The following is a 13,387-nucleotide window of genomic DNA, read 5'->3' on the forward strand; positions in this document are numbered from 1 at the left end:
GTTCTGTTTTAAAGAATTTATTATGGAGTTTGATCAGCTTTCTTTCCATTATAATGCAAAACATGGTATTTTGGTCTTTTCACAAATTAAATTGGCATGTGAATATAGTTATGTGAGCAGCATATTTCTATAATGTGTAACTTTCTGCTACATCTGTGGTTAGTCTTGCCAGGGCTCCCTAGTCAAAGAGACCTTTGTCTCAGGGTTTGCTCCCTGGTAAACTAAATTAAAATAGAATAAAATAGTAATCATCCTTCACAACTAAGATGTTCATATTTGCTAGGCTCCAGAACTGAGAAGATTGTGGAGATGGGCATTGTGAATTTGTGATTATGGAGTTTTTCTGTTACTTCTGCTATGTAGATAATAAAAATGGCATCATTTTGCAAAGGTTACTTGGTGATGTTTGAGAAGTAACTAATTTGCTTACAGGAGAGGGGAAAAGAATATCCTATTGAAATCCATGGGAAAACTCCCATTGACGTTTAATAGAATCAGGATTTGGCCCAAGAAGACACAATTTTTTGCTTCATCAATATTTTACATTATGGAGGTGTGCTAGTCCCACTATACTTGAGGATGCAGTATGATTTAATTCTATCTAATATTTTGTGCTCCTGGAGTCTTAAAATTCCACCTGTCCAACAGGGTGAACTCCATTTAATAGCACTGAGTTCCCTTAAAAATATTTCCTGCAGGACAGTTGGAATTTTAGGGCTTTGAGACTTTGTAAGTAGGTGGGAAGTGTGAGATACTGTTCTTAAAGAAAAGATCACTGTATAGTTGAAAAATGTTAATAGCATTACAAAACACTTGCTTAAATTTGTAGTCAAACAAAGCAAGCAAATGTTTAGAGGTGGCCATGAACAGAGCTCACAAAAAGCTCTAGAACTAAATTATCTCTCCTTATATTGATTCTTTTGTCTTCATTCATATATGAATAACCAGTATGCTTTAAATGAATACATTTTAAGTACTACAATAAAGTGTGTGGGATTTTTTCTTTTTTGCCTGACAATATTCAGCACACCATTTAGTGGTGTTCCCTCTGGCATTATTTGATTCTAATTTTAGAAACATAATTCTGTACGATTGTGAAAAGGGAAAAAATATTTACATCTTGAATGATTTCCAGAAGAAGGCTGGAGTTTTTCTTAACTTTGAATAACTTAGTTTTTCAGTACTTTTGGGATATAGATGGATCATTCCAGTATATCACCCATACCATTTCAAAATAGATTTATTTTTCTGCAGGAAAGATCTATTGTTTAGTCAGTTTGTAATGAGATAATGGCCACGTATCTCATAAAGAGATAAAGTTATATTTATTTCTCGTATGCAGTCAAGTTATGTTGTGGCTTATAACCCACAGGCAAATGGTGGTTTGCTTCAGATTTTTGTTTCTCATAAACAGTTTAGCTGCAATAGCATGTTTACTCTATATTACAAAAAATAGGAGTGGTGAAACAATAACTAACTTTAGGCTCTTCAGTGGTTTTCTAGTCTTTCGATTAAAATACAACGTGAGTTTAGCAAATTGACTTAAGAGTCGTAGTGTATCACTTTCAGAACTGGTGGTTTCCCGTTATTGTCCCATCGCCCTGATGCAGGGAGGCATTTAAACACGTTTAAAGCCCATTCAAGTCAAGATGGGATTTAAGCACGTGTCTCAGTGCTTTCCTCAGTAGGGATGAAGTTAAGCATGTGCTTTAAATGGTTTTCTATATTGGGACCTATTTGAATGGCTTTCTGAATATATCAGCCATGAGTATTTTTCTACCTTGAATGGTATCAGAGATTTTACAGTGGAGAGAGGATTCAGACGAGAGATCTCTCCAATACTTAAATCCAATTACAATACTTAAAAGAAGAAAATCAGAGATATCTGAATTGCCCGGTCATCCCTTTAGGTGATCCTTCCAGAGCAGGGTTGAGAGACACTGGCAAGATAGTTTGGGGATATTGTCACTACTGCTGTGACACTGTGCCTGTTTTGTGGCTAAATAGAGAACTTCTGTCTCCAACACACGCAATCTGGCACGTTTCGTTATCATTACATTTGTATGAGGTTATAAAAAAGTCTACTACAAATTACTCGTTACTGCAGGTGTGTCAAACTCATTTTGTGATGAAGGCTGAATTACATTTTTAATTAGTCTTCAAAATAAGAGGCCTCTGTTTACTGTGGACCTCCCATGTTCAGGGTAAAATATAGCCAAGTTCAAGGGTAGAGTATAGCCCTTGTGTAATGATTTTATGTTGTAGTTAGTAAGTTTAAACTGTTGCATTTATCATCACTCAGTGGAAAATATTGTGTGAATCACCATTAGGACCACCACTGTTTCTGCCCTCACAGTTCTCTCTCAGCCTTTCTCTGCTTGTCTCTCCCAGAGTCTCTGCTGCTTGGAGGTATTAATGCAGCCATCACAGTAATTTAAGATTGCACTTATATTTGGTCCTGCCAGCCACAGTAACTGAAACAGTGCTCCAGTGAGTTGGCTGCAAAGGGAAAACGACTAGAATGGTGTGATTCTAGTCAGTTTCCCTTTCAGCCAACTCTGTGTGTAAAGAACTTCTGCACTTGCTGAAACTATAAACACAGAATATAGTTAGTTTGCCTTTGAATCTAGCTCTTTATACATAGAGCCAGCCAAAAAGGGAAACTGTCAATGATCTTAGGATCCTCCGAGTCAGTTTCCCTTAGTAGATGGCATGCTGAAGTGTTGTGTCTGTAGCTACAAATGAAGCCTAATTGCAAGGCAATCCTAAATTGATTTGAGAGCCAGGTGAATACATCCATTGTGACATGAGTCCAGAAACCATGGATAACTTCATCTGAAAAAATAATTAGTTACCTATTCGTGATTCTTTTCTGATAGAAGTGACAAATGTGTTCTTTACTTCTAGATTATTTTTGCTTGTGCATGCAAGTTGCACAATGCATATTGAATCTGTCTTGAATGGATGCCATGAATGTTCTGACTTCATGATCAGAGTAGGAATGGCAAGAGAAGTAACAGAAAATAATCCATCACTTTTCAGTCTGAAAAACTAATTGGTTTGCTCCTCAGGTTTATATTTTAAAATAACAAATTTCTCAGATTATTTTAGAAGTTACTTTAAAATATAATGCTTATATATAAAGCATTACTGTAGCTACTTCAACAGCCTTGGGAAGTCCCCCCAAAACTAAATATTATCCTAACTTTTTTGCATCCATGCCCTCAGCAACACTAAGTGATTGTGATTCTCTACCAAAATCAAGCACTGCCCCTTGCTATGCATAATCCAGTAACCTAAAATAAACGGGCACTATGAAGCCATGTGCCTCAGGATACATTTTTTTCATATTTTTTCCTCTGCCATAAGATTCTTTTAAATAATTCACTGTTATATTTTTCAGCAGAATTTCAAGGCAAATACATTTCAACAGAGCAGCTAGAGGGACAATGTCTATATGGCAGTTAATATGAAATTTTGTTCACAGGATGAGGAAATTTCAAGGTCTCAGGTACAGAAATGACTTCTCAGCTTCCGCTTAGAAATTCTGCACTTCTGCCTTTACATTTGTCTTCAAATGCACTGCATGGATTGTAATGGGGGAAATTTTCAAAGGAAGAAGTAGCAGTAGGTGCCTAACTCCCATTGACTTTCACTCTGTTGTGTCTGTGTCCATGGGCAGAGAGAGAGAGAGACTGGCCAAGATTTTCAAAAATAGATGCATAAAAGGCTCCTAAATTCATATTTAGGCACCTAAGTGTCTGTTTTTCAAAAGTGCAGGCATTTGCATTTCCCTTTGTCTTCATTGGGAGCTTCTGGGTGCTTAGCAGATTTGAAAATCCAGACTTTTATTTAGGTGCTTCATGGGAGATGTAATCTGGCCAGGAAAGCTAGCCCATAGAAGAGAATGGAGGAATAAGGCACCCAAACTACAGCTCTCATTAGGTACTGCAGTGGCATTTCTGAATCGAAATTTTTGGTTTTCAACCCAAAGATTTTGGTGTGGATTTTTTGTTTGTTTGTTTGTTTTTATTTGGGGGGGGCGGGTGGGGGAGTGTTTGTTTGTTTTTTTTTCTTCTTTCAGAAAAGTCAAAATTTTCCCCAGGAAAAGCAATATTTTCAACCAGCTCTCTTGTTAGTACACTCATTTTTATATTCTCCTTTTGTAAGGGATGTCCTGTAAGAAGTTTGTGACATAGTTTGCTCCTTACGTTACTGGGTCCTCTTTAGAGTAAAGTACAAAATATAGGGTCAGATTCACCAAGGTGGTTCTTAGAGATCAAATTGCACCTTCCTGCTCCAACTAGCTCCCTTGTGCCTAAGTAGAAATTCACCTTAAAGGAGCACATGTGGTACTTCTGTTGCCATTTTCCTTTGGGTTTTTGCCAGGAAAGACGTAGGAGAGAGTATCTTTAGTTCATGGAGAGAGCCCGGTGTCTCTCTCTTCCAAGACCTCCTTTTCACAGTGTGCACTACCCGGTTTTTGAGCTGTGATGACATGTAAAGCTGCTTCTGATCAATGCACTCTCCTCATGATGGACTTTCATCTTCCAGGGCCCTATACCAGGCCTTACACTGCTTAAAATCTGGCTGAACCGAGTCCATAACTTTTTATAACACGCTTGTGTTCAGTGGATAATATATTGTGAGTTTATCTGTAGCTTTGTCTGGCCAGTTGCTTAACAGATGCACAGTACTAGATATTTAGTTTGTTCCAAATCCTAAAACATAGTTCAGCATTACATCTAGTGAACCTTATTATATAGTTTTGTAATAAAGTCGAAAAGTACAAATCCAAAATTACTCTTTTGCTAGCATTTCTTTCTTCTCCATATAAGGTACTGTACAGTACATCCTTGTGCTCCTGAACTGCTGTTAACCAGAACTCCTGTCCAACTGAGTTTCACTATTAGAAATTTTATGGTTGACTCCGTTGGGTTGGGATGTAACCCGTGTGTTTTGAGTGAAGAGAGAGAAAGCTTGGGCTAATGTACTGCTGCCTAAGCCTGTAACCTGTACACAGAAGATGTATTAGAAAGGAAAGATGTGTTTGAAAAGGCTGCCCATGGCTTTATCCACAGTAGTACATTTGCAGTGGTGTATCAGAGTTGATCCAGGGTAATACAATTTTCCCCCAAACCCAACTTCAATTCTACTACTTCTTCCTTTGCAATCTTCTGGAATACTATAGCACATCACAGGGAAACTAGTTCCTGATTTTTGGTCTTATACACATGATTGTGTCAGAACATCCCTAGTTCTAAGTTCTGGGTCCCAGACTTCAGCCCAAGCCCAAATGTCTCCACTGCATTTTTATAGCCCTGCAATCTGAGCCCCACAAGCCTGAGTCAGCTGACATGGGCCAGATGAGGGTGTTTAACTGCAATGTAGCCATACCCTAATTGACCTCAGTAGGAAGCAGTGTACTCCTACTTGTTGTTGAAATTTAATGCCTGAAAATTGCTTCATTATACTTTCCTTTTGCTGACAGGTGAGAAACTTACTTCTACAAATGCAGCTTTAGATTAGTTCTAGCTCTCTCCTTTGCATAATGTAGGGATTAGAATATTGAATGTATTGTTAGGCATATGTATAGATATTTATATTGGAGATAACCATGATTGTAGGAAGAGTGCACTCAGCTAACCAACTCTTTGGGAGAAAGAATGGGATGAATTCTGAGAGACTTTTCCCTGTGCCCCTGAAATACTTGAAATATAGATACGTACATGTATACAATTTACTGTTATCAGATTTACTTTTCTGTTACAGGAAATTGTTAAGGCAGCAATAATGGAAGAACAGAAACGAAGTGAAAAGGCTGTGGAAGAAGCTGTGAAAAGAACAAGAGAGGAATTGATGGAATATATCAAAGAACAGAAGAGGGTAAGTGTCACTCTTATATAATAGTGGCTGAAAGTTTAAATTCATGTGGCTAGAATTATATTAATTAAGTTTATTAAGCATGAAAATCAGTTTTAAATTGTAATGTTATCAGTTCAATTTTTATACCTGTGATTTTGCACATCTACTTTGGATAATTTGTCTGGCATAGTACTATATCCAATTATGCACATCTGCAAAATTTCAATTCTATCAGAAGCCAAGGAGAAGTACAGAAATGAATATCTTGGTTAAAATATGTAGTATTTCTTATTACAAAAATTATAAAGTTTGGACAAAAATGCAGACAATCATATCCCACTGTTGGCAGTTGAGTTCAGTTCATTAGTGAGTTCAATAGGTGTAGCATATTCCATTTTATCTCTATACATAAAATCATCGTTCTGCAGACTGTGTATGCCACACATTCTCTAACTGTTCAGTTACTTATTCTCTTGTGTACACACTAATAAATGTCAGGTATTATGTCCAAATTGTCAGACACCATTCTGAAAAGGTAATATTTTATCTTGTTCAGAAAGTTGATGTACCAAGACTACAAACATTTAAAGGCCTGTTCCTATTGAAGTCACTGTGAGTTTGCCATTGATTTCAATAGGAGCAAAATTAGGACCCAACTGGACAGAAGTCCATTCTAGAATGGTATATACTCACTTGATTCACTTCTGGGGGAGGCACCACCACTCTCCCCCAGGGGGTACCAGTTAGGAAAGACAGTTTTGAGTTACAATGGAGGCTCAGAGGAACCATGCCAGCAGAAGCTACCCATTGGATGTCCAGAGGCAATGTGTCCTCTGGCCACACCCCTTCCCACTCAGCACAGTCCAGTTTTAGGGTTTTGCTTGATATCTGCAAGCCATTTGGGGACCTAGCATAATCTGATGCTCCACCTGAATCAAACCCAGTAATTTTAGAGCTCTGAAAATATAAATATAACATTATGCTTGAACATAACTGGTAACAAGGTCATATTGTCTTGTGAAAGAAAGCATGTGTTTGGTCTCTTACTTCCCTGGCCATCAGAGGCTGGGAGTAGTGTGGGAATTCAACGAGATTCATTTAACTTCAAAAGTATTACTTGCTGATCAGTCCAAGAGCAGTATTGGATGAGTTATCTGTCATTATCTTATGGCTGGAGGTTAGTTTTAGCGATATTGGGTTTGTTGACAGGGAAGGTGAGACCGATGCCCGGGGAAAACATGTTTGAGCTCATCTGTATCTTGACTAAGTTGATCAATCACAAAAGGCCAATTACGGAATAAATGATACCACATAAAATATCAGTCTCTGTTAAAATAATTCACATCTCAGATAAACAAACTACCTGGACCACCAACTAAGCTGCCTAGTGCAAAATCCTCACTGTCAGCAACAGTTGTTGGTTGTTTAGAAAATATGGCCTTCCCAAAACAAATGTAGTCAAAGCTGTATCCAGCAGAAAAATTTGGAAATTAGCATAAAATAGTTGAATGTCTGGATCAAAAGTGAAAGTCTACTAAAGATCTCACATATGTCTTCTATTGAGTTCTCATGATGTTTCCTTGTTCTACATGAAGAGACTCAAGGGCTCCATTTCCATCTCATTTGCAGGTGCATTTCCCCCCATCTCTTTCAAAAACAGTTATTTTATCACCGGTACGTTAGCTTATTTTAAAATTATTGAGATAAGTATCTGGCCAAATATTTGGCTACCAAAATAATCGTAATAGTTGCCTAGACACCAAGAGTACCATGGTTTTCATTGTTTATCCACAGATCTTCATTTCCATCTGGAAAATACAAAAAGCAATAAAAAAAAAATCAGATGGTTCCTCCATCCAATCAAACCTTCAAGATGATGACTTGGCTGCTTAGAAAAGGATATTTAAAATAATAACTTTCCCCAGTAGTCATAAGCACCATCTCAGCTACCAGAATGGATTCCACAAATTCTGTTTACTACATCTGTGCAAAAGATTTGCTACAGTACTTTTGCAAGAAGTAAACACAATGTAATTCTCATCAGCCATCATAGTGTTGTGCTCATTCAGTACTAAAATCTTTTTTTACACTGAGGTTTACAAGTAAATATTGTAAGAATCCATGTAGTAGTATCAGCAATTTTCCCACTTTACAAAAAACAGAATATTAATCAATTAACTACATCCTTTACAAAAGGCTCAAAAGATGTTGACCCAATAATAAACCGTTGTCAATTTAGTATTTATTGCTTGCGTTAACATTTACTGTGCAGTCGCTATGATCAGTGAAGACATCAAACTTAAAAACCTAGGCTGTTTTTTCAGGGTGTTAGCCATAACATCTGCAAAAGTCTGTGTGCTTCAAACATCATTTATTACTCTTCCTTTCTTCACATTTTTAAGATCTAAACTGCCTTCTGAACTTTATTTTCCATAAGTCATTAAAAAGTTTCATGTGAAAAGTATTATTACATTTTTATTTGGAAGCTAGTCACCACAAAAGATATTTAGAATGAAGAAAAGGTTTTGGCAAACTAACACATCCCTTGAATTTTTTTATCTGGCAAATCTAAAACAGCTCATCTCCATTTCATCCCTTGGTATATGGATTTCCATTTACATCAGAAAGAATGGATTTTCCCCCCCAAAAAATAATTTATAGACATAGTTGCTTCATGGAGATCTCTTCCCATTGTTTTATTGTCTTACTACTATAAAGCTATCTCACCTCTTGTGAGACTTACAGAAATTAGTATAAAATTCATATTAAAATCTTGGGCCAAATATCGCAGCCTCCCCCCTCCCTCCCGTGCCTCCTGCCTGTGGCAATCAGCAGTTTTTTGGCGGTCAGGAGGCTGAGGGGAGGAGGCAGGGCATGTGCCGCGTCCTCGCTCCTCCACCCAGCCTCCTGAATACCGCAAGACAGCTGATTGCCGCGGGCAGGAGGCGGGAGGAGCAGGGGGAAGGCGCTGATCCGTTGCGTCTGCCGACGGGCGGGAAGCACTGGGTGGGATGTAGGGGGCCTGATGGGGGACTGCCAACCTGTTTAATACCTATATTAAATTGCTTGTTTAAAATTGTTTAAAACTTATACTGTACTTGTATTAAATTGCTTGTTTAAAAATGTTTAAAATGTATATAATGCCTTTTGTCTGGCAAAAAAAAAATTCCCTGGAACCTAGCCCCCCACCCCCCAATTTACATTAATTCTTATGGGGAAATTGGATTCGCTTAACGTCGTTTCGAGAAAGTCACATTTTTCAGGAACATAACTACAATGTTAAGTGAGGAGTTACTGTAATTTCACATCATATTACATTTAGATGAAATGAGAAAGATGATATTTATTATATCAACTAAAGGTAGCTGGGCAATAGTGTCTCTGAATCAAAACAGAGTTTTAAGTATAAGACAAGAAAATTCAAATGCATCTAATCTTTGAAATACTTATCAAGGAAACACTGAAAATAATATCCTTGACAGAATCAATCTTTCCTTCAATTTATCTTGTAAGAGTGGAGTTTTCATTCATTCCATAATCAATTCCAGTCTTGAATGTCAAAATGCTGAATACAAGTGGGGGTTTTTGTTTTACTTATTGATCAGTTGCCTCACATGCCTGTACAGAAAGGATACAGCTAAGGAGGGCTAGCTATTCCTGGTGCAAGATTTGTGAAGTCTGTGTGCATTGCCATTCAAATTGGAAAATGTGTATAACCCCAAATCATTTGGCAAAAGTAGCTTTTGAGATGGCTACATCAGAGGCAGTGTGAACGGATCTCTGGTCGAGGCTGGAGCACCTGTCAGAATGAGAAACATACCTTATTAACTATACTAAATGGCAATAACTTTGGGAGGGATTCCTAGACGGACCCTCAGAGAAAGCACAGGTTTTACTTCCATTTACAGGCTGAAGTTCAGAGAGATCATATTGCCATTTTTCTTCGAATATCAGAGGAAGATCCGGTTCCACCCACTAATGGGTAGCATACAGTGTGTAAGAGTACACTTCCTTGCTGTTTATAAAAATGTTTAAAGTCCTTCGAAGCAGAGGACGTGGGCAGAGCAGTATTTCCACTTGGTTAGCAATGATTAAGTGCTTCAGGAAAAGATCCATAAACAGAATCTTGTTCAGAAGCGTCAGTTTATTTTGAAATTGTATAAAATACATTTCTTTCCTTACAATAAACGTTCTGTATAACCAGTGTTCAAAGTAACTTATAACTCACTGCTGGACATACTGATTAAATGATTTTTTAAATTTTTGTTTCAGTCTAATATCTGTTTTATCAACTTGTGTAGTTTGTGATAAGCCGCTAAAAAATCTAACATTTACAGATATCCTCATACATGGATTCTTGAAAAAGTTTCTGTGTCTGCTATTACTACAATGTGGTAGTAATAGCAACCCAGAATTGTGTGTCAACTTGAAGTTTTAATGTTCCAAAATAATTTTTGCTAGTAAGTAAAACTGAGGAAGGCTTAATTTATTCTGCACTTAATTCTCAGTGACAGCTTGTCTAGAGATCTTGAAAATCCCAATATAATATTCATTACCCAAAAAAGGAAAAGAAAGTAGGTATGACAGAAAAACCAGAAAGAAAAGTAGTCTTTTGTTATGATTATCAAAATGTTACAACTTACTGAAAAGTCATAAATCTGGTTCTAATTTAGAATAATATTAAGAATCCTTTATATGTTAAATTTTTATAGTAATATACAATATTAAGAACTGTTACAACTGTCCTCACTCACTTTCAGATTACTCTATATAATCACCCTTTTTAAAAAGAGACCTTTCTCTTTTTAAAATTTTATCATCTAGAATCTTTCCAAATGCCTATGGAATCTATATATGACACCAATTTTAACTGCTTTAAAAATGAAAAAATAAAATCCTGAAAATAACTTCCTTTTCATATGTATAGCCAGTGTAATATCACATATAACATGCTGAAATTAATAAAAGATACCTCAAGCTTTGAGGCTTTTAGAAAAAGGAGACAGGAAAGACCACATCCCCTGACATATCCCCGAGGGAGGAAGAGTTTTTGGTTTATAAAGACCTAGGGCCTTGGATTAGAAAATAGTGTTTTCCAACCCATCCCACAAATGAGACCATTACACATGAGCAGGCTATGAAGAAGGAAGGAAGCATCCAAGAAGCAACAAATGCTCACATCCAAGGAATGATTTCTAAAACCAAGTGTAATAATTTTTTTTGTTTTGTTTTTTTTGTTTTTTAATAAATCTCAAGAATTATTCTTCTGCATTGGGACACTAACTTTTGTACATTAAAAGGCAATGGGCTAGTGTGCTGGAAAGTTGTCTTCAAAATTAAGTTTTATAGAAACAATCAGAGTTAAAAAAGGAAGCCACTTGCTGCAGAAGTCCTCCTTCCTTGTGGTTGAATTATAAATTCTACAAAAATTGTATACATGCCATTATCAACATAACCATATGTGCTTATTTTAATCGAAGTAGTAACTTAAATTTAAACAATAATTACAATTGTTAAAAAATTCTTATTTGATGGCTCTAAGTTAGAATATCCTGAATATGAATGGGCCCGTTCCTTTAAAAAGTAGATTAGCCTGGTAATATTTTATTAATAATTCATATAGCACTAATCACGTCAGTATAACAAGTAAACAATAAACAAATAATACACAATAAAACAATCCTAAAATTAAATAGTAAAGGAGAACTCTTGGGTACAGCAAGCATACAGATGTTCTTTTTTACCCGTTAGACACAGGTGTGGATATGCTAATCAGAGCCACATCCTTCAGGTCCTCACAACACAGAAAATCTTGTTATTTCCCCAAGATTATAGATTTGTAATGAATGCTGGGGAACTGGAACAATTTGTATAGTGGGGGTGCTGAGAGCCATTGACCCAAACTGTAAACCCTGTATATGATGGAAACAACTTCAAGCCAAGGAGTGCTTCAAGCCAGCACCCTTAGTTCCAGCACCTATGAATTAATGTACAGAACAGATTTCTGATCCCTTCAGAGACTGTGATCATTTACGGGTTCAGATAGTCATAGTTGTCTCCTTAACCACAGTCAGTAGCTAGTCTTCTATGTAGAAGAAAAATCATTGTTTCAAATCCTATTTTCCAAAATAGCTCAGAACCAGTTGTCATCTATTCATTGTTGATTGTAACTACTGGAATTTCTAGACTCCTTGCACAGAACTAATCCCAGGCAAACTTCAGAGATTCCTGCTACATTCACGGAACTATTCCGAGAGGTAATTGGGTGCGGGGCTAGGGAGTGAAAATATTAACCCAAGTGGTTGATTTGCTTCATTGGTAGACAAAAGAAGCCTATGGATTCCCTGTCCAACTCAAATCTCAATGTTCTTCTTCAAGTTTTTGTTCACACAGTTCTCACTGTAAGTGTGTATGTGTCCCATGCATGCAAGCTAGGATTGTTTTGGTCAGCAGTGTCCATTGGGGTCATGCATGTGCCCTGCATGACCTTATGTGCTTGCTCCCCATTCCCCCAGGTCATAACGGATGGTGCAGCACTCAATTCCATCTTACTACCCATGACAGGTGGATTTCCTATAGTGCCAAGTTGCTTCCTAGTAGCCTTTCCTATAATAGATTTAGTGTTTTAATAGTTACTTTCCTCAGGTTCTTATTTTAAAACCTGCCCTGTCTGTGAGGCAGCTATTCCTTTAAATTATGAATATATAAGTGCCTCTTTTGTCCAGGGGAAAGTCACATCCCGGACAAATATTCAATAGATATTTTTCCAAATGCATGCAAAAAAGCCTATGGTGCCCCTTTCACGTTCTTTTAATGAAGACATCCATGAGGAGTGCTTCTGACCCTGAGGTCCCTTCTCAAAAGAAATTCCTGTTGCCAGAGTCAGAAAGAAGCAGAGATCTTCAGCAGGGGCTTGACAGCGGTCACCATCCACAGTACCAGCTAAGAAAAAGTCAGTGTTATTCATTCTTTTGACTTGTCCAAGCCTGTCCCTGCTAAATCTGACTGGTACCGTGATATTTGGTAGCAGCTGACTCACACTTTTCTGGTCTGGTACTACATTGTCAATCCTCAGCAACCAGTGCCTCTGCCTCAGTACCAGTAATATTGATACCATTTGTCTCATAATATTTGGAACCACACCGAGATAATAGACTTCCATCTGCTGAGGTTTCTTCATCACTACCATTGTGCCTAGTACCATCTTCATTGGTACAGACTTCCTCAGTACAGGTATCTTCAGCTCTGGCTACCATTACAGCTCATGCTGATTAAATAGTTACTCCAAAGCCAGTATCTTGTCCTTGGTGTTTCACTGTTGTCTGCAGTACCCAAGTCTTTTCCGGTATTAGAACCCAAGGTAGCAATAATGAAAAAATATCTTTGCATCCATCCCCCAAGGTTTGTGTCTGGTTCTTCTCAGCTTCAGCTTCCCAAGGATCTGCATCTTCCCTCGGAAGAGCTGTATTCATCTGCATCCTCCTCATCAAGTGGCAGACTTTCTTCAGGAGGTCTAGACTTA

General features: G+C 37.4%; 1 protein-coding gene across 3 annotated transcripts in view; it reads left to right on the forward strand.

Moving 5' to 3' along the window:
* CCDC91 (coiled-coil domain containing 91) overlaps nucleotides 1-13,387 on the forward strand; it is a 337,470-nt gene that overhangs the window by 256,034 nt on the left and 68,049 nt on the right. For all 3 annotated transcript variants that reach the window (XM_029911685.1, XM_024198662.2, XM_024198666.2), the window contains one exon: nucleotides 5,773-5,886. In XM_029911685.1, the coding sequence (XP_029767545.1) occupies nucleotides 5,773-5,886 (114 nt within the window). The remainder of the gene's footprint in view (nucleotides 1-5,772; nucleotides 5,887-13,387) is intronic.

The sequence above is a fragment of the Terrapene carolina genome, unplaced genomic scaffold, assembly GCF_002925995.2.
Source record: "Terrapene carolina triunguis isolate 2854851 unplaced genomic scaffold, T_m_triunguis-2.0 Scaffold112, whole genome shotgun sequence".
In the NCBI taxonomy this organism is placed as follows: domain Eukaryota; kingdom Metazoa; phylum Chordata; order Testudines; family Emydidae; genus Terrapene; species Terrapene triunguis.